Below are 20,226 nucleotides of genomic sequence, written 5' to 3' on the forward strand. Positions count from 1 at the left end.
GGATTTATATGATGCGTAACTTGCGTGAATAGGTAGCCTAGTTGCTGTTCGTCGTAATCAATTAACTTACCAACTACAAAGTTAATTAATTACGCCATAATGACTAACATACGTGGCGTTTTTGAGACAGCCACTTTTAAGTTGTTTAAGATACAACCTAAATAGAAAATTTTTGTGAATAACCCATATGTTTTAGAATGATTTCTATGTGTGGATAACGTAGAATTGTATGTCCGAGAGACAACAGCAATTTTGATCAAGTCTTAATAATTTTGTTGAATTTTTAACATCTTTAATTTTTCTATCATAATCTATTAAAAGTTTTTCCATGGATTTCTTTCTTTCTTTCTCTTTTTTGCGTAAGCAGAGGGAAATATTTGAAAAAGCATATAAGACAAGTCATAAAAAATAAATAAAAATTATATTTTAATTATTTTGAACTTTACAAGTAGGTACTTAACGCTAGGCTGTGTTGGCTTGAATATAATAAATTCACCAAAAAGGAATCGAATTTACATCTTCTACAGCTAAATTTGGGACCTCAAGTGTACATTAAAATGCACGTTTGTTATTGTAAAATAAAGAAGAATTTCTTGAAGAGCCAGGAATGATTTGACAAATTTCGTTAGTTTTAAAATAATGCACGTTATTTGAGATAGATGACCTATTATCATCATTTTCTTTTAAAAAAAAATTAAATTTGTCATATTTATTGCACATTATTGTTATTAATCAAGAGTACCGTAAGCCTTGGTATAAGTTTAATACGCAAGAAGCAAAAGTGGTTCTATTGCAACCACGTGGGTTAGAGTCTTATAATTGACTCATACAAATGAATTACATTTTGCAATTAGGACCCACTGTTTCTGGCTCATTTGAGAAACAACTTACACATGCCATTGATTTCTCTATGCAGATACGTGCTTTTATGGAAGGGCCAGAGAGAGTGGTTCCTTACTGCAAAATGTAATTCATATATTATTACTCTATAGACTAGGAAATAAAATGGTAATGAGGCTCATCAGTGGTGTTGACAAATTTCTCAGAAATTGGCAGTTCTAATGATATGTAAAAACAAACTTAATATACTTAAAACGTGTAATTGGTTGCTTAAAGTGCATGTTCCTTAACGGATTGGTAGATGCTCACTCTCCAATACTTGTTCAAGTATCACGAGTGTGAGTAAAAGTTTGGTGATGAGACCAAAATGATTCAATCGGTAACAGCTATACGAATATTGGTTTTCTTGGTAACAGATCCTGAATTTTAATCTCGTAAAAAATTGCACATTGATTTTTTTTTTTTAAAAAACTTAAGTCGAATGTAATTTAGAGGAGTGGAAGGGAAACAAAAAATGTTTACGATTTTTGTGAGAGCGAAAATTCAACTCATAGAAAATAACAGTTTCACGCAACATATGAGTACAATGGAGGTGTCCAGTTTAGACGTGTAATATATTTTCAAAAGCCGGTTACATAAGCTCTTAAATGCAAATGAATTATTGTTAAGTTTGTACAAAGGTATCTTGGACGTAGTATTTACAATATTTGGAAAATAAACAATGACGCTCAGTGCAACTGACCTCTTTTTTTTTTTCAAAGGACCTGCGCCTCATAATCAGAGAAAAATGACAAGGGAAAAATATCAGCATATGTTTCAATCATAAAGAAGATGAATGGACATTGAATGAATGTTTCTAATGATGCAAGTACAGAAAAGAAAAATCGATGTCTGAGCAGCTTAATATCTTCGAAAATATACCCTCTAAAATCGTTTATTTATAGTATCGGGTACTATGCGCTGATTTCGAATGTTGCCGTAAACGGAATATATTCATGGCCATTATTTGATGGAGAATTTTCTCAATCATAGGGGATACAGACACATGGCACTCAGCTTTTGAAAGAAAAATATCATTTTTCAGCTTCTTGTAAAATTTTATGGCATGATGAGTGTAGTGTTGTAGTAGTACATTATAATAGCTCTATGGTTTGACTAGAGGCTGCTCATTCACGATTTTCCGTATTCCACCCTCCTTTCTGAGAATGTTACCTAGCTGGCTAGAACGATAAGGACACAGTCTTGGTGTGCAGATATGCAAATAAAAGAGTCAATGCACCTGGGCGCATTACTGTGAGACAAAGGAAGTTATTTGCTCGTAATGGTTTTATAGCCTCTCGATTTGGACATCTTGGTTTTTTTTCAGGACCGAGAGACTCCTAAATTTTTACCACGATAGTTACAAATTTTAAAAATATTTTAAATTAAACATGTAGAATTTTGATTTTTGATTCCAAAACTGGAGGGGTATCTTCCTCTTCCTCCGTTTACAAAAAATTGCACGTTCCCTCTTCTATCAGGAATATTATCACATGGATGCCGTAATTAGAGCTTAAATGTATTTTGGTGATCTTCTGAGGAAAACTTAAGAATTCAACTTAGAATCGTATGCTCTGGAAGGACAATCAAGCCGATGCGTGTATGACATTCTTCACATTTTTTTCCTTTGGAAATCATGCGATAATCACGATGTTCAAATTCAAACAATTTTGAAGCGAATTAGTTTCAGCTAAAATGCCATCAAAATTATATCAGTTCATCGCACGGCTTAGTGAATTGAGCGATTGAGCAGTGACTTCATTGTCTTGACCTATTTTTTGGTATGATCGACCGTTAAACCCCCTAAGATCAAACGTGGATGCCCGAACAGGAGAACTTACACTTAATTTACACAGATTCACTCGAAGTGCGCCTCAATTCTATAGCTGGATTATTCATAAAATACTTTGAGTGTTAAAGGGAGGGATTTCACCTGTCGTTTGGCCATGGAAAAATAATTCCATCGCAAAATTTACTATAAACGCTACACTATGAGAAAAAAGATTGAATTTCATTTAATCAATGATGTCCTCGTTGTGCCAAAATTCAGAGAGGATTATTGAAAAATGTTGACCTGAATTCTCTCCAGGAATCTTAACTATCAGGGCTGCAAAGAAATTAGGAAAAAATAGGAAAAAAAGAGAAAAGAAATATTCTCTCTTCCTTGAATTGAGCTACAAGATGGTCTTTCTGACGTATATAGTAAATTTTACGATGCAAGTTTTTGATATTCAAGCATAGAAAAAACTATGGCAAGTTTCGCTATGTTTCTACCTGATTTTGAACCACTTGCATTGATACCACCTGATACCACTGGCATCATTGATAAAAAATAGTGCTCGGGACAAGAATGATGCTTTTTGAATTGGCTGCCTAGAATTTGTGTTTCTTGTTTCAAGCTGACTTTAACAAGAATGCTAAAAATAAGCTGAGTTTTTGTAAGAAATTAGCTGAAATTAAACAGCAAAAAACAAAATTAAATAGTACTCAATTTTAAAAATCGTCATGCCTGAACCAAGTATCTTTTACTTTAACTGGCCTTCATCCGTCAAAACCGATGTATTGCGAAACTTACTATACTTATTCACCATGCGTGAACAACTTCCCGACTCGACCAAACGTTTTCCACGCGAGAGGGGGGAGAGGGGGTCGGACGATCATCCGGGAACATGGCAGTAATACAGTAGCGATTCTCGTCAATTGGCAGCAATGTCTTTCCTCCGTTTGAATTCGTTTATTACATCGATTTCAGCGAGCTGAGTATTGAAATTGATAGACAAAGAAATAGACGGAGGAGACAAAGAGAAAATGGTGGGGCCCTGTCAGAGTAAATGGGTGGTTTTCATAAACAAAAGACGCAAGTAATAGACTAAATAACGACAAATCACGAGGGACCATCTAGTTAGACAATGTGTTGCGATTAGGAACTAAAATTTTGGACTCATTTTAGAAACAACACATGTACCATTAGTTTTTTTTGTGCATACAGGTGTTTTTATGCACGAACCAGAAAGTGTAGTTCCTTGTTGTAAAATGCAGTCCAGTTAGCCCATTATTTTCCCCTTTAGTTTGTAACATCCACAATGAAAAAAAAAACACATTGGATCTAGAGTTCAGACTCTTGAAAACATCGACAAGAAAAAGGACTCTTGATTCAATCAGATTTAAGCTTAAATCAAAAGGAAATCCGCTCAAATTAAGAGGCTTGGTTCTTGATTTAAGCTTAAATCCGATTGAATCAAGAGTCCTTTTTCTTGTCAATGTTTTCAAGAGTCTGGACTCTAGATCCAATGTGTTTTTTTTCCAGTGTTGTAACATCCACCCGTTTCAACCAAAAGGACTTTGTCGATCGCTTTGTCTACCGATTTCAATAATCATCCCGCAGGTGAGACTAGGAATCCATATTTCTAATAGGTTCAAACGAACGAAACACAGAATTGCGAACTTGGAGGAATCGCGACTGGGATGAGTGCATCGCCTCTAGATCACAATTAGTATCCTCCGCTCGTGGGGGGTCCGTAGGAAGGTGCTGGTTTGGCCGCGGGGTAGCCGCCGGGGGCTCCAGCCGCGGGGTAGCCACCGCCGGGGGCGCCGCCGGAGGGGTAGCCGCCTGGCTGCTGGTCGGGGTAGGAGGCCTCGCCCTGGTAGGAGACGTCAGCGTTGAAGCCGTTCTTCCAGTCGGCGGTGTACTTGACGATCTGGAGCCGGCCGTCCGGGAGCTGGACGCGGTACTCGCCGCGGACCACGTCGCCGTCGCTGATGGCGTTGTGGGCGAAGTCCGTGCCGTAGTAGTCGTCTTTCACCGCGTAGTTGAAGTCGAACGGCATGCCGGGCTCGTGGTGGTGCTCGTGCTGAAACAGAAACCGTGATATGTTAAAATTTTGTCGATCGATTTTTTTTACAATAGGTAAACTAAAATAGATGGCATGAGGAAAACTGCACGGAGAAAAAAACCTCGTGCTTGGGACCCGAAGTTTAGGTCATATGGATCTCTGAAGTTTTCAGATTGAGCATCTGACCACTAAAGGTCTAGCTGTCGAGGTTCGGATCACACAGCTGAAACTTCAGTTCTTACATCTGAAGCACTTCGGATCCCTAGCGTAAATATTACCTTGCGGTGAGCTAACCATCACCTTGCGGCAAGGTATCGGCCTATCCACCCTCACCGAGCCCTATCCGAGCCCTCGCCGGGTCAGTTCGTAGAACTTAACGACTGGGAATAATTATGCATGGCAACGCTGGAGACGAAAATCGTATCCAACACGGGGTATTTCCCGATGCAATGTCGCCTTTTTCAAGCCCTGCGTCTGGATTTGGGTCTACAGTGTTGTCATACGGTTTTAATCCCGGTCGTCGAGTTCCTTGCACTGGCTTGGCGAGGGCTCGGATAGGGCTCGGAGAGGATGGATAGGCCGATACCTTGCCGCAAGGTGATGGTTAGCTCACCGCAAGGTAATATTTACGCTAGGGATGTGAGAACCGAAGTTCTTCGGATGTGAGAACCGAAGTTCTTCGGATGTGAGAACCGAAGTTCTTCGGATGTGAGAACCGAAGTACTTCAGACGTAAGAACTGAAGTTTCAGATGTGTGATCCAAACCTCAGCAGCTGGACCTTAAGTGTTCGAATGCTCAATCCGAAAACTGCAGAGATCCATATGACCTAAACTTCGGGTCCCACGCACGAAGTTTTTTTCTCCGTGTGGGATAATCTACGTGGAATACCTAGATCAACGGTGCAATTGGGCAATCACATAACTCGGTTTGCGACTTCGCAGACTTCCTGTCATCCTCTATTTTTTAAACGGAAAACTGCTCAACGGCAATTCTTTAAAACTGCCGTGATTTTTTTTCTCTGTGCGAATATAATTCTGCAAAAACTTCAAGGAATGATGCCAATTTGTTCTCCTTTAAAAGAATACCATAGGGGTGGAGATTCTCAAACACCGCAAACGAGATATGTGATTACGGACTTACGCCGGCGAGATACTAAAGAGTATGGACATATCGAAATATAGAGCTCTTGAGGCCGAGGGAGTTTACCGGAGACTTAAACGCTGGCGTAGGAAAATGGAGAGATTTAAATTCGGCATGAAGGAGTAAGTTGAGGGGATGTTTCTTCAGCCCGCCAACATTAGGTTACATTTCGCGAGAGATTAGCCGAGATTTGGAGTTTTGTCACATGCTTAGTCTTTAAAATAGAACAACAAAACTGCTCTCAAACTTATGAAAAACTTTTACAGCATAGGTTGTGATGTAGACACGTTAGGTTTAGAGTCCAGTTCCATATAAATCCCTTATGCATAGATGGAGTTTAATATTCCAAATAAGTCATTTCATCGTTGTAAGGGACTTTGGGTGTCAAGAAGGTAATATCTAGACCACAGAAATGGCGATTCCACTGTTTATTGAGCCCTGTCCCCAAAAAAAGAAGAAAAGAAAACTTATATGGACAGCAACAATTTTCGACACCGTCCTGATGAGTGACTTTAGTTTCATCAGCTTTTAGAACGATTGTTGTCTAACATGACCTGAAATTTCTCAACCCGCTCATGGCGAGTCAGAAATTAAAATATCAACCGAATCACTGGGTAAGACTAAATTCTCGGTTTAAAAGCCTGCTGCCAAAGTCTCACAACTGCAGGCAACGCGGCAAGCGTGTTTTCTCGGTCAGATTAGAGCCGCTCGAATTAAAGTGCAACCGGCAATTAAATGAAGATAGCTGTTTGCCGACTTGAGTTTACGAAACCCGTGTTGGGAAAGTTGTGAACTTGAGGCGTATTTTGGTTTTCGCACTCCTTGGAATCTCCGCTACCGAACCACCGGTAATGAACACGTAACTATAATCACTATATTTATGAACGACGGCTTTTTGTGTGTAATCGATGCAGTCTTCTAATTAAAAACAGACGATTACAAGGAGCCTCTGTAGAAACCAAGAAGAATACAGTTTTTAATTAAGAAATTTTGTGCTTAGTTGAGGTTTTTTATAGTCAAGCGAGAATAGTTTAATCATTTTAGTCAAAAGTAACAAAAATGTAAAATCAACCCAGATTGAGTTTTTAAAATGAAGCCTAAATTAAATCTAAAATTCTCAACTTCGTGTTTCATCAAACAAATTTCGTGTCTAGAAGAAAAAAGTATTCTCCCGTTGAGGCTGTAGAGGAAAAAGAGCGGCCATAGTCGAATAATGAAACAAAATCTTTTTATTCTTGCAGGTAACTCAAGTAATTGGATTTCAAAGTGAAATGGAAACACCATAACGCAACATTTTAAACACCTTGATACCCAAAGAAAGTCCTAAAACTTTGATTTCATCGTTTAAATATTTCAGAATCTACGATATGAGTTCTTTCTCCAAAATATCGCACCTTCCACTCGAAAAATCCAACTATAAGATCCTGCGTGCAACTGAAGTTCCGATGAATGTCTTTAATTTAGAGCACAATGCCGTTGAATATGGTAACTGGTATAAAATTTCGCAATATATTCTATTATTTGTTAGTTTTCAAATCAACGAATACGTCTTTTTTAGTCAGTGTTACTTTTATATTTTTCAATATATCGACGGGCAAAGTGCGAAACCATACCCCTTCGTTTGCGACGCCGCAGTTTCTTTCTTTGGAAAACTAGTCAACGTGATTTCTTGAAAATCCCGTTGATTTTTCCTCTCTGTTAGCAGAATATCCTGTAAAAATTTCAAGATATGAGACTGGCTTAATCTTCCACGAAAAACTAAAATAGAAGCTGAAATTTTGGAACACCGCAGTGGGGATACCTGGTTTTGCACTTTATAATAAATGTAGAAGGGGAAAGATTCTAAAATAATGGTTCTGTTAACTATGTTTCAATATTTGCATCCTTACGAAAGTAACGATGCTGATATAATCGATTCATTGTTGTCATTCGAACTTTTTCTTACGCGAGAATCTATAGTGGCATCTGCGTTAAAGTCCTGATTTGGCAATAATGCAGAGCTCCGTTTCTCTGGGAAACGGGAACGGCCTATCAGTGAAAACACTCTGCGAGGATCCAGAAAATGAGCTGGTATCGCAACGGGCGTTCCAAAGCCGCGCAACGCACAATAGGACATCCTGAAAGAGATCCCGACCTCGAAATTTCATAATATCTAGATTGTTGGTGGCAGTGCGCTTGAAAACTGCAGAGAAAATTGAAAATCATTGCCAAACTATGTAGTTGCGTGGTCTTGCAAATTTCCACGTAAAGTTGAAATAGTTGAGTCAGATCTATTCAATCTCAGTAGCGTTAATTGAAATATGAGTTCAGTATCCCATGGAAAATTGTGGCTTTTGAACTAACAATATATTTCACGAGCATGGAGTCTTAGAATTGAATCACAGTTTTGTTAAATTAATGTGTTTTAAAATATTAAAGAAGGTAAAACGCTGGAAATTATTTTGGATTGTATCTAATATTTCCATTTGGGAGTAAAGAACATTTTTCAAAACACGGTAACGAACTTATTTTTGACATTTACCGTGTCCGGGGTCCGTGATTAGGAATTTTTCCCACTGCTGTGGTTATTTAGCACGAGTATGACGAATAGCGCAACTTACGCAATGCGCTCATTTCTGTGTAAGCAAGAAAAACCTAAGCGCCTTCAATTTTTCACATGCAACACGCGCATCCAAGGAGCACGAATAGTTGCATCAAGGCGCTGGGATGAACTTTGCCTCCTTTTGCGCGTCCGTTGGCTGTAAAACTAAGACATACGGAGAAAAATTCGATGACGAAGTCTAAATTACCAAAACCTGGATCTCGATTTGGGACGTTACGAATCTCCCGTTACATTTTACCATACAGAAACGCCTTATTACAGTTCTTCTCAACACATCGTTTGCTCCTCTTTGTTTCTTAAAGACATATCTTAAAAATTGTGCGCAAAATCTATCAAAATGCCACTCAATTTTTTTTCGAAAAACAATATTTTTGTCGAAAAAATTGCATTTTGAATATTCATTGATGATGAGAGATGAGAAGACCGATTTAGAAGAAACGTTCATACCACAGTTCATCTCCCTTCGAAAAATCGAGATGCCAAATTTTCCTATATAGCTGGGTAGTAAGGAACAATACTACCAACCTGCAAACTGACGGATTGACAAAGACAAAGAAAAAACATCGCCATTTTTGTAATTTTTAGGCTTGATTTGCATTTTTTGTAGACATTAAAGTGGCTCTACAGCGCTTTGATGCGGACTTGTAAAACACTAAAAACATCAGCTAGCGTATTTTATATTCGAAAAAACGACAAAATTGCTAACTCATTTACCCTAAAATTTTTAGTTAGGTGGTATTGCTCCTCAGCCATCGACTTACTGTTCTCTGCCTCAGAAAAACATTAAAGACATCAGCTTGCGTATTTTATACTGTAGAGTGCGACAAAGTTGCTAACTTGGTTTCCTTAAAAGTGTCAACTAGGTGGTATTGTTCCTTAGCCATCGACATACTGTTCTCTACCTCAGAGAAACATTTTAGTTCATCCAAAGTGACAAAATTTGCCCCTTGGTAGACCTGGCCTAATCCAATAGCGGGTAATCGAGACTTGTAGATGGAAGAAGACGGATGGCTTGTCATGTGGCCGAGAAAACGCGCGGCGAATCCACCGTGCGGTGTTGATCTCGTCACCCATCACGCGTCCCACGCAAGGTTAATTAACCTTGAACCGTGCGTCATAAAAGCTCCGAATTCAGGAGAGCGGAATCCTAGTAGGCCGTCTCGTCGGCGCATCCAGACGCCCCGCGCGCGCCGCCAAGACCCAGCGTTGCCAAATTAGGCCTCTAGAATCGCAGATAATGATCTCTCTTCGATTCCTGTCGCTGGAGCAGTTTGTGAGAAACTCTCATAAATGGGTCAGTATCGCTTATCATGGAAAAAACACATTGGATCTGGAGTCCAGACTCTTCAAAACATCGACAAGAAAAGGTACTCTTGATTATAAATCAAGAACCAAGCCTCTTAATTTAAGCGGATTTTGTTCTGATTCAAGCAAAAATCCGATTGAATCAAGAGTATTTTTTCTTGTCAATGTTTTCAAGAGTCTGGACTCCAGATCCAATGTGTTTTTTTATCCAGTGTGAGTAATATAAAACCGCATGAATAACGCGCACCGCTTAACGCTTAAGGCCCGAAGCGTTTTGGGAGGTTGGATTACGAGGAGGTTTAGGGTGCATACCCCCCAATTATAAAATAATTACCTATCCGTCAAAGTTGATACTTCTTTGCCGAATTCTAGATAGCAATTCCTGGAGACTTAAACGCTAGGGTAGGAAAAATGGAGCAATGTCTTAGTCATGGAACATTCTCGGACTTTATTCTACTCTGGTTCTATTTGCAATGGGCTAGTTGTGCTTTTCAAAGATTCATGGTGTGATAGTTTACACTTATTTATTGATCAATAAAAATAATAGGATCTGCTCAAACGCCAAGTTTGTAAGGTCCAATATTCAAGGAAATACCGTCTATCGGAAAACGCGGCGTATGACGTCATACCCTTCGGTTATGTATCCATTCGTGCCTTCATCCATTTTCACTGGGGAAAAAAAAAAAAACACATTGGATCTAGAGTCCAGACTCTTAAAAACATCAACAAGAAAAAGTACTCTTAATTTAATCAGAATCTAGCTTAAATCAAGAACCAAGCCTCTTAATTTAAGCGGATTTCGTTTTGACTCAAGCAAAAATCCGATTGAATCAAGAGTATTTTTTTTTCTTCAATGTTTTCAAGAGTCTGGACTCTAGATACAATGTTCCAGTGTTCAATGAGTATACCACGTAAAGATGAATCCACGATGGAGAAAACCGTGGTATACGCTATCGCGATGGATAACATCATAAAGATCTTGTTTTTTGAAGAGCATTATCTCCATTAATATTAAATGTAGACACTTAGCATTTGGGCAGATCTAAATATTTTCTTCTAATCTGAACCATCAAAACATGACTTTATGACAAGCGTAACTGACTCATTTGTGGACCGTTTTTAAGAGTAAACAAGTGTTACTTATGGCGAAACATGAGGCCAACCGATTTTTACTTACGGATTAGAATACGGAGCTCAATGGAGATGTTGCATGTGTGAGGAATTTGCGATTTGACTATTGATTCTTACGTAAAAGTTCGCGAGAAACACGATGGTGCCACTGGTTTTCTCTGAAATCAACTCCCAAGCTAAAAAAGCTCTCAAGTTGAGGCCAAAATGGAGGGGATATCCTACGCTATCCTGAGAGTCCACATCTAAATCAAGACAAACTCCTATGCAAAGATAGGGAGCAAATACATTGACAGGGCTCCCACTTTATTTGGGGACTCTAAAACTGAAAACACGGCAACCCTGCTGATGTATTTGCTCCCTATCTTTGCATGGAGAGTTCGTCTTGATGTAGAGAAGGACTCTCGGGATAGCGTTTGATATCCCCTCCATTTTGGCCTCAACTTGAGAGCTTTTTTGAGCTTGGGAGTTGATTTCAGAGAAAACCAGTGGCGCCATCGTGTTTCTTGCGAACTTTTACACAAGAATCAATGATCAAATCGCAAATTCCTCACACATGCAACATCTCCATTCAACGCATGATAAAATTTATTTGTTTACACTTTTTCAGAAGTGCTTCGTGTGGCTCAAACTACCACAATTTAACCAATAATGAGTGGCGACTTGGCAACGGCGGTTGGGAAACCGTCGACCGACTTGGCACGGCCGCCGCTCGCGGGAGTCCGCTCTTGGTGCAAGCCTCTGCACTTTTCAAAAGTTCACTGATTGCTGAAATCCATTGTTCGGCGAACAATCCGCGGAAGTTCCTACTTATTTATGAAGTCTGTCGTTGATCTCAGCGACGCCGCCGCCGCGCGGTTCGCCAAGTTTGACACATCTGGGGGAGATGCGCTCGGATATCGAGTGGGCCCCACAATTATCTCTCACTCATTAGCAGGAAAATTGAAAGACAATAATGAGTGTCACTCTCCAACAACTCGGAAAAAAATGCGAAAAAACTTAGTATTAAAGTTTTTCGGGAAAACCCGAGAGAGAGTTCCCTAACTATGTATCGGAAAATTTTCCGGTGACCTTTCAAAATGTGAGCGATTTCCGTGTGTACATGTGCACGTGTGTTAGTGTTTCTGCCGAAGCACAGCGGATCGAGCCAATGGGATACGTCGGACTAAATTTGGAAACTTTAATCGCTTATGAGCTCCGTCATAAGAGAGATGAGACATGATAGCCCGAATGCAGACATCGATAAAAATACATTATAAAATACAAAAAAACAAACGGGTACCCAAGCCCTGTCCCTTGTCTCCTTAGCCTTGTACACCCATTTGTTTTTTTGTATTTTAATGTGTTTTTATCCTTATAACTCCGTTTATACAAAACTTTGAGGTTCTTAAAATGGTTCCATTGGCTCCCTTGTGACCTTGTGACTTTGTGACTTTGTGACGAATTAAACATCAAATTTTGCAGTTTTAGTAAAGAATTTCATGCCCCACCTCTCTAATTGACTCGATCTGCTGTGCGAAGTTTTCCAGACAAGTAGATCTTGCTCGGGATATCTGAAGTTCCGAGAAGTTTTCGGGGAAAAGTTTCAGTTTGGATTCGTAGACAAAACCTAGGCTCCTCATCGACGTGAAAACAAACAGTGTCGGGTTGGCTCGAAAATTCGTGGCAACCCCTTTGACACGCTTTCGGGGACCCACCTCTTTCGTGAGGCCTCTTAACAAACGTAAATCAGTCTTCTGCACTGCGTTTGGCGCACTGCGAGAAGTATTCATGCAGTCTTGTAGGCGCTGATATGAGCTTTATGCCGACCACACTGTTTGGCGCAATGCGTGAAGTATTCCAAAAGTCTTGCAGGCGCTAATATACTTTTAACGCCCGCCGTACTGTGTTTGGCGCGATTATTCGAATAATCGCGTTAGAATAATCGTGGCATGTGAATTTTTAAAAAATTTGGAGGCCCCTACAGGAGTTCCGCCGAGGCCCTGTGAACCACCCGCCGGGATTTCTGGGATGCTGCAGCATTCTAGCACCGCTGGCCAGACCGCCCCTGAGGTAGTTTGGCTATAAAATTACTGATGCCGATTGCTACTTAATGTACCGAAGCGTGTGTTCACACAGGGAAGACCCTCTAAATTCTAGAAAATTCATTCACCCGCATGAAATTTCATTATTTTAATCGCGAAAAGTGATGGTCTTCAACAGGAAACAATCTTCGAAGAATAAGTATGAGTGCAATCACAAATCCCACGCATAGAATATATACGGAAAACATTTGTTCAGCCCCGTTAAGATATTTTGCAGACGCGGGGAAAAATTTAAAGAAAAGGCGAAGATTCTCGCTTCAACTATTCGCCTCCCCGAATTCCTCACTCAGCGCGTGGAAGTCCGAACTTTTATACGTCCTTGGAGTAAATGCGGAGGAATTCACCAGGATTGCACGATTCACCGGTGAAATTCGCAAGCTCCAAGCTGAGCAAAAAGGGAGGAAGTGCGCCATCTGGCGGCTGCGGATCGAACAAAGCGTCGACATCGCGACTCGACAGGATGTAACGGTGCATCGACAATAAAACTCCAGTCGTCACCTGCAGTTTGCAGTTCAAGGTCGATAGTAGCGCTGTGGTGGCAAATCTCGGTACTGAGCTGGATTCACATTGTGGTGCCGAGTAAGTGAGGCGTAAAATCGGCATCGAAAGCTGCAGTTTCCTCGACCTGCAGAGATAAAGCGCGGGCTTTACATAATCGCTCCTGGTCTAGCGGAGAATTCTTCGCGTTCCAAAGGGACTTGAATGTCAAAATCAAAATGACCCGATAGACTCGAACGGATATCTATTAGTTTAAGATTGAGAAAATATAAGAAGAGGAAAATTGAGGTGACTTTAATTCTGATTGAATCTAGGTATTTTCATAGTAAATGCCTAAGAAGTAGACTGATTTCCCAGGTCGGCCAAACACACAGAATTAATTTTAAAAAACCGATATGTTTTGAGATAGTTGCACCCTCGTTTTCAATCCGAAAAAATAGGTCGTCAATTCGCTGTTTTTGCGAGACCGACAAATTTTTAAAACTCGGTATCGTAAAAATAGCGAATTAAAGACCCATTTTTTCGCTCTTTTTTCGGGTTGAAAATTAGTAAGTAACTATCTCAAATCGTTCCGTTTTTCCCTTAATTTTTTGTATTTGATCTTTTATGACGCACACCGAAAAAAAGTGAAGTTGATTAACATTCTAGGTGTAAAAAAGTATGAGAAAACCTATAAAATGCTTAATTACTCGATACAGTAGTTAGTTTTACACATATTAGCATCGCTAAAGTAACTGATGTAGGTAGCGGGTAATTCAGCATTTTATAAGTTCACGCACACTTTTTTTACATCCAAAATGTTAAATCCTTTTCACTTTTTTTCGGTGCATTGTAGCACTCCTGCCTCAAATTAAGTTGTTATTTTACTGTTTTCATAGCTGAGTAGATTGTTTTTCATTTTTATTTCATTGTTTTTATTTCGCTGTTTATGTTTTTCCATAGTACAAGCATTGAGAATAATACAGAAAGGACCATCAAGATATTAGAATACATTTGGTTTTCAAGTTTTATTCAATAACGATATCAGTATAAGGAGGCTCCCGGGTATTACGAGATTCAATTATTACGCGGTGCGTATTACGTGGAGGTACTCCAAACAAGAATGCACGGAACAAGTTTTAATGATGGCCTATTGACCGAGTCAATTCCACAAGTTCACTCGCCGGCTGCATTCAATGCAGGGCCTATAAATTTACGGGCACAGGTGCGCGTCATCGAGTGAAAGGAAAAGTAACCCGCCGAAAATCGATAAAAAAACAGGTTTTTAAGACACTGCTCCCGGCGCGCTTCTGCCGGCCTGTTCAGGGATCCGCCCGGAATCGAAAGTTATAAAAAAGCGACTCCGCTTACGGAGATAAGCACAAAGTTTCAAGGCCGCTAAACTCTCAGGTCGTAAAAAGGACGGATTTACGTCCAGAATCCCCTTGGAGATGTTTCACACGCGTTTTTTCAAGAGCCGAGGTATTTTCGTGTGATGCAATCTTTTACTTTGATGCTTTCCCGACTGAAATCGAAAACGCCCGGTGAGATATCTTTGACTCGGATGCTGAGGCTATAAAATTTTCTTGCGTTTTACTTATGTGTGAGGTGGATGAGTAAGGATCTTGGCTCGCTATGATTAAAAAATCTCCAAATATCATTCCACGATTGGGTTATCGTGCTGTTGTCCCGCCTGGAAGAAGGGTAGTTACGTAGTGCATATCAGAATATTTCAAAAATTACTTGCACCTATTGGAACATACTGAACATGCCAGGAAACAGCGAAGAGAAATTTTCATTTCAGTATTCCAGAATTTACTTTTACAAATAATTTGATGATTTATTGACAAAGTTATAGTTGTAACGAGGTATACTAAAATACAGTATGAGCAATTAACTTAGTTTCATTTAAAAAAATCGAGTACGTGCTATTTTTGCTCTAATTTGTGGATTAATTAGTCAATCAGAGAACATCATCGCCTTGTCAATCTATAAAAGCATATTAATCTCTCAATTGAATCGGTTTCTGTTGGCCGGGCGTAAGTCTAACGACTGAGCCCTAGCGTCGTGAGTGATCAACGAAAAGCAGGGCTGATGCTTTTTCGGACTTAATACTAACAGGAACCGATTCCATTGAGGTCTCAATCTATAGAAAAAAATATGCTCGATAGAAAGGAACACAATTTAGACGTGTATATATTTAATTATAGTTATTTGCCAGTATGCGCGAGAAAAAAGAGGAGAAAGGCGGGTCTATCACTGACCGGTGGGCTGAAGCTGAAACGTACGATAATTTTTGAGACCCAGAGATAAGTAACTTGATAACAGATGGACGAACAAATATTCCCAATTTTGAAAAATGATGATCTTATCAGATGAGACCTATCCAGAGAGTCACCGGTCTCCGGTAAGGGGCGGGGCTGCAACCTGCACGACATATGTTGCAGACCGCAGCGCGCGTGTTGGCATGTGTGCGTGCCTCTCAAGTCTCAAGTCCAGTGTCGATGCAATCACGTTTCGGCGTTCTCACGACCGGAGTCGGCATCTCGAAATATGAAATATCAACAGATATACGCGCGCACTCTGTGGGAATTGCGGTCGGACCGCAGTTGTCATGTCCTATCGCGATCTTATCCCATCATTTTCCCTGAATTTCAAATAATAATTGATAAAAAAACACAAAAAAGTGTACGATTTTTTGTTTTTTGTTTTTTGTTTTTATTAGTGTATGACGGGAAATTCTTTAAGAGGAACCCTCTGGCCGATCTGCAAGGGTTGTTGGATGATACGGACATTTCAAATCAATTGCAGCAGTGCCCCAATAAATTAGGTTACTAACCCAAATGTTGCGGTAATAGCCCAACTTGAGTTCCGGTGCTGTCGCAGTTAAAGGGAAATGTCCACAACATCAAACAAATTTGGGTAGTACCTGCCACAATTTTAAGAGATATCCCGTTCCACATTTCTGTGAAATGGACGATTTTAACTAGGGACAGTCTAACTACGTTTTTAATTGCCAAATTTTTTCTCGTGTTTAATTTTTTTAACAGCAAATGAAACGACTTAACGTCTTGAAATTTTTTGTAAAAGTCCGCTAGATAATAAAGGAGGTACTCGCAAAATTTCAAGTCAAAATTTTGCCTGAATTTCGTAACAAAAATTAAATTTGAAAATATTATCACTATACTATACTCCCATTAAGGTCGGCTAATTCCGTCCAAATGTATAAAATTTTTACACATTCAAGGAAATGAGAATAGAAGATTTAACGATTTGAAAATATGAATCAACCAAAATTTACATGAGTAAAAGTTTTAAATTTTAAGAAAATTTTATTATCAATAAAAATTAAAATCTCTATTATAACAGTATTATCATTAAAATGGGTAATTAGGCCTTCTTAAAGTAAAAAAAAATACAGCAAACTGGTGCAAATATTCTGTAATTCATAAGAGTAGCTAATCAGAATTACCGTTTCATGTCAGCTGCTGAACTGTAATTATGAGCACTGGTTCTTCACTGTGCAACTGGTTTATTCTACGAATAAAATAATTGAGACACGCAGTAATTATATGGGATAGTAGAATTTTAAACACCCAATTTTATTTTCGATAAAGACCCCCCCCCCCCCCTTTACGGAATGGTTGAATCAAATCAGGTACTTAAATTTTAAGGCTAAGATTATCGGAGAAAAAAAGGGAGATTCATTTTATATTTTGTTTTCCGTGCAAGGTGGCAACTATGGTTCGGGACATAGCTCCGATCATTGCGCATGCGCATGAACTTGTAAATTTGCCATTATAAATCGTGAACATGTCTTGAGGGCGTGGAAAATGAGGTCCATCAAAATTTGCGAGAATCTTGACGCATTAATTCTTCTTACAGTGGGAGATTTGTCCAAACCGTGATAACCAGGCCTTATGATGAGATAGGGACGCCCAATGGCTTATTTCATTCGGCAATTCCTAAAATCGTCCTCTTTAGTGTGAAGAAGTTTATGAAATCCTGTGATTAAACATTATCTGTATGCCACTTGTAGAGGGACACTAGAGATTACTTAAAAATACTTGTTTGGTGAACTTTTTTTTGCGTTAAAATATACGTGTTTTTAAAATTTCATAAGCTGCAGGCTTCATTTTCACACTTCTTATCGACATCAACCTAACATTTTGAGTGAATATGCAGGTTTAGAAATGTTCATAAGATCAAAATGAGAAAATTTGTTTTGAAACTTTTGGCGACCAGATATACTTTTGACTAAAATTTCACCAACCCACCGATCTGTCGGAATTTCATCAGTATATACTCTAAAAGTTATGTCTTTAAGCAATTATGTCAGTATATTGTTGAGCATTCATTTTAAAGATGTATTTTTACTGATTGTCGAACTTCATGATTGTCCGATAAATGTATAAAGTAAGTGAAACAAGCGTCCCCCCACATCGATTTTTACTCTTTGACAAAAAACTTGATTCAAAGGTAGTCGCAATGAGTCCAAAGCGACTACCTTTTAGCACATTCAATTTTCCTTACAAAGAACAAAATCTAGATTAGAATATTGAAGATGGATTTTGCTCATTGCAAACCTTTCTATGTGTCCACCTCGACCCACTGTGCGACAGGATTGTGATTGTGGCCTAATCATGTTGTAATATTCCGTATCAACAATGCCGACTTGATGGTCTATGGTCCACTGGTTGGTACGAGAACTTACACTTTTCAACATTGTTCGCTAACGCAATGTGCGCTCTTCGTTGTTTCGTGTGGGAAACCCCGCTAAAATGACTGGATTCCAGTTTCATACTTTCAAGTATGAGCTCGCTGAGGAATAATGATGGGATATTAATATTATCTTGGTAGATCAGAAAATGAGCAATGTGTGATTTTTTAGTGGTTTGGAGTTCGTCCTATCAATTCCGGATTGAATGTCAAATTCGATGAAAACCAACCCTCGCGATGAAATGATACTGTTTTGCCCTATAATTTTTAGAACTTTCCCCCTTAAAAGCTTGATAAAAGTTTGATCTTCAACGGCAGTTTCAACTAAAAATATTACTACCCTTAAATGCTCTTCATTGCTCCTTCAAAAAATGATGCATTATCAATATAACCAAGAAATTGCCTCAGGGCGGATTTATTCGCGATACTAAGATAGCTTAGTGCCTAACCACTTTCTAAGACAAATCTTCAAATATTTACCAGTATCTCCAAATCCGCATTTTATTTCGAGTTTTGAAATCCTAATAAAATCGTTTAAATCGTTTAAGACTATCAAAAACATACAGACATGCAAACTGGAATTTGCAGAAGTTCCTATTTATATATTTTCATGAGAATTCGTCGTTCCTAAAACGAAGGAACGTTACTCCATTCCAAAGTAGGTCGAATTAGAATTCAATTTTATACCAGTAAGTGACTGTAAGATTTATTTCCAAAATTTTGCTGATTTTTGCATGTAGTCAAAAGAAAAATCACTGAAATTTTCGGTATAAAATGTCCAATGATTTTTGACTAAAAAGACAATTGTAAAGTAGATATTTTGCAATGTTGAAATGTAGTTACGTTTTTCCGTCTTGAAAACTATAAATTCACTTCTCATAAAGGTTCTCTCTTCCTCCCACCTGTCCAGAATTTTATATAAAGGATTTCAAATTACGTCGGACGGACCCATTTATAAAACCCCATTGTGTTAATATGCATCATACCGATACATAACCCCGTAATACTCAATTTCGCATAAGCGTTACCGCAGTCGGAAGATAGGCAGGCTCAATGGCTCTCAACAATAACGCATTAAATTCTGCGATGAGCGATCTCGCGCAGGAAGAAGAGTATAATGCACTCGAACAATGAGCGAGGAAAATAAACCTACTGGGCTACTCCTGAACTTTAAATGCCGGTAGTTGGTGCAGGCGTTCGCAAGAAAACCGACGTACTTGTGTACAGAGTGATCCAAAATCCCTTCACCAGCACTCAGCTTTACCCCCCTCCCTCCCCCGGAAGTAGCATTGATTGCGATAAGTTGCGGTTCGATCTGAGAATGTATCACGCACTGGAAAAAAAAACCGCATTGGATGTAGAGTCCAGACTCTTGAAAACATTGACAAGAAAAAGGACTCTTGATTTCATCAGATTTAAGCTTAAATCAAAAGGAAATGCGCTCAAATTAAGAGGTCTGCGGTTCTTGATTTAAGCTTAAATCTGATTGAATCAAGAGTGTTTTTTCTTGTCGATGTTTTTAAGTGTCTGGATTCTAGATCCAATTTTTTTTTCTTCAAGTGCGTCGTGTTATCGAAATTTGTGATAAATTGAGATAGAATTTCCATTTCATTGAACGCGATTTAATAGGGATAAAATTGCGACAAGATTGAGGATAGTCGCTCAGATGTCGATGATCCTAGCAATTTTATCGCCAAAGAATCGTGCAAAATCGACATTTAATTTTAAAAAAAATGCGATTCTCCGTTGAAAAATGCTACTTGGGCCTGACAAATTTTGAACGTAGTGAGATATGGACTTGAAAATGTCTAGGTGCTCCTAGGTCAAAGGATACGACTTGTGCCACCCCTCAAATGTTTAAGGCACAGCTCTGAAAAAGGGAAAGAACCCCAGCGGACGGTACAGGACTTTTGGATCACTCTGTATAGTTTATGATACGACGGCGGTGCGAATTACCTGCATACTGCGGTCAGGTTGTTGACTTTTTGCGATTAGTATTCTTCGCCGCGGCTCCGTTTGGCATGAATGAGGAGTAGTCCAGTTTATGACGTTGGATCA

General features: G+C 39.1%; 1 protein-coding gene across 1 annotated transcript in view; it reads right to left on the bottom strand.

Moving 5' to 3' along the window:
- Positions 1 to 402: 402 nt before the first annotated feature.
- The window catches only part of LOC109034500 (uncharacterized), a 64,397-nt gene continuing 44,573 nt past the window's right edge, over positions 403 to 20,226 (bottom strand). Inside the window, exon 3 of the mRNA XM_019047700.2 lies at positions 403 to 4,730. Within this exon, the coding sequence (XP_018903245.1) occupies positions 4,371 to 4,730 (360 nt within the window). The 3' untranslated portion in view covers positions 403 to 4,370. The remainder of the gene's footprint in view (positions 4,731 to 20,226) is intronic.

The sequence above is a fragment of the Bemisia tabaci genome, chromosome 5 (assembly GCF_918797505.1).
Source record: "Bemisia tabaci chromosome 5, PGI_BMITA_v3".
Classification (NCBI taxonomy): Eukaryota; Metazoa; Arthropoda; class Insecta; order Hemiptera; family Aleyrodidae; genus Bemisia; species Bemisia tabaci.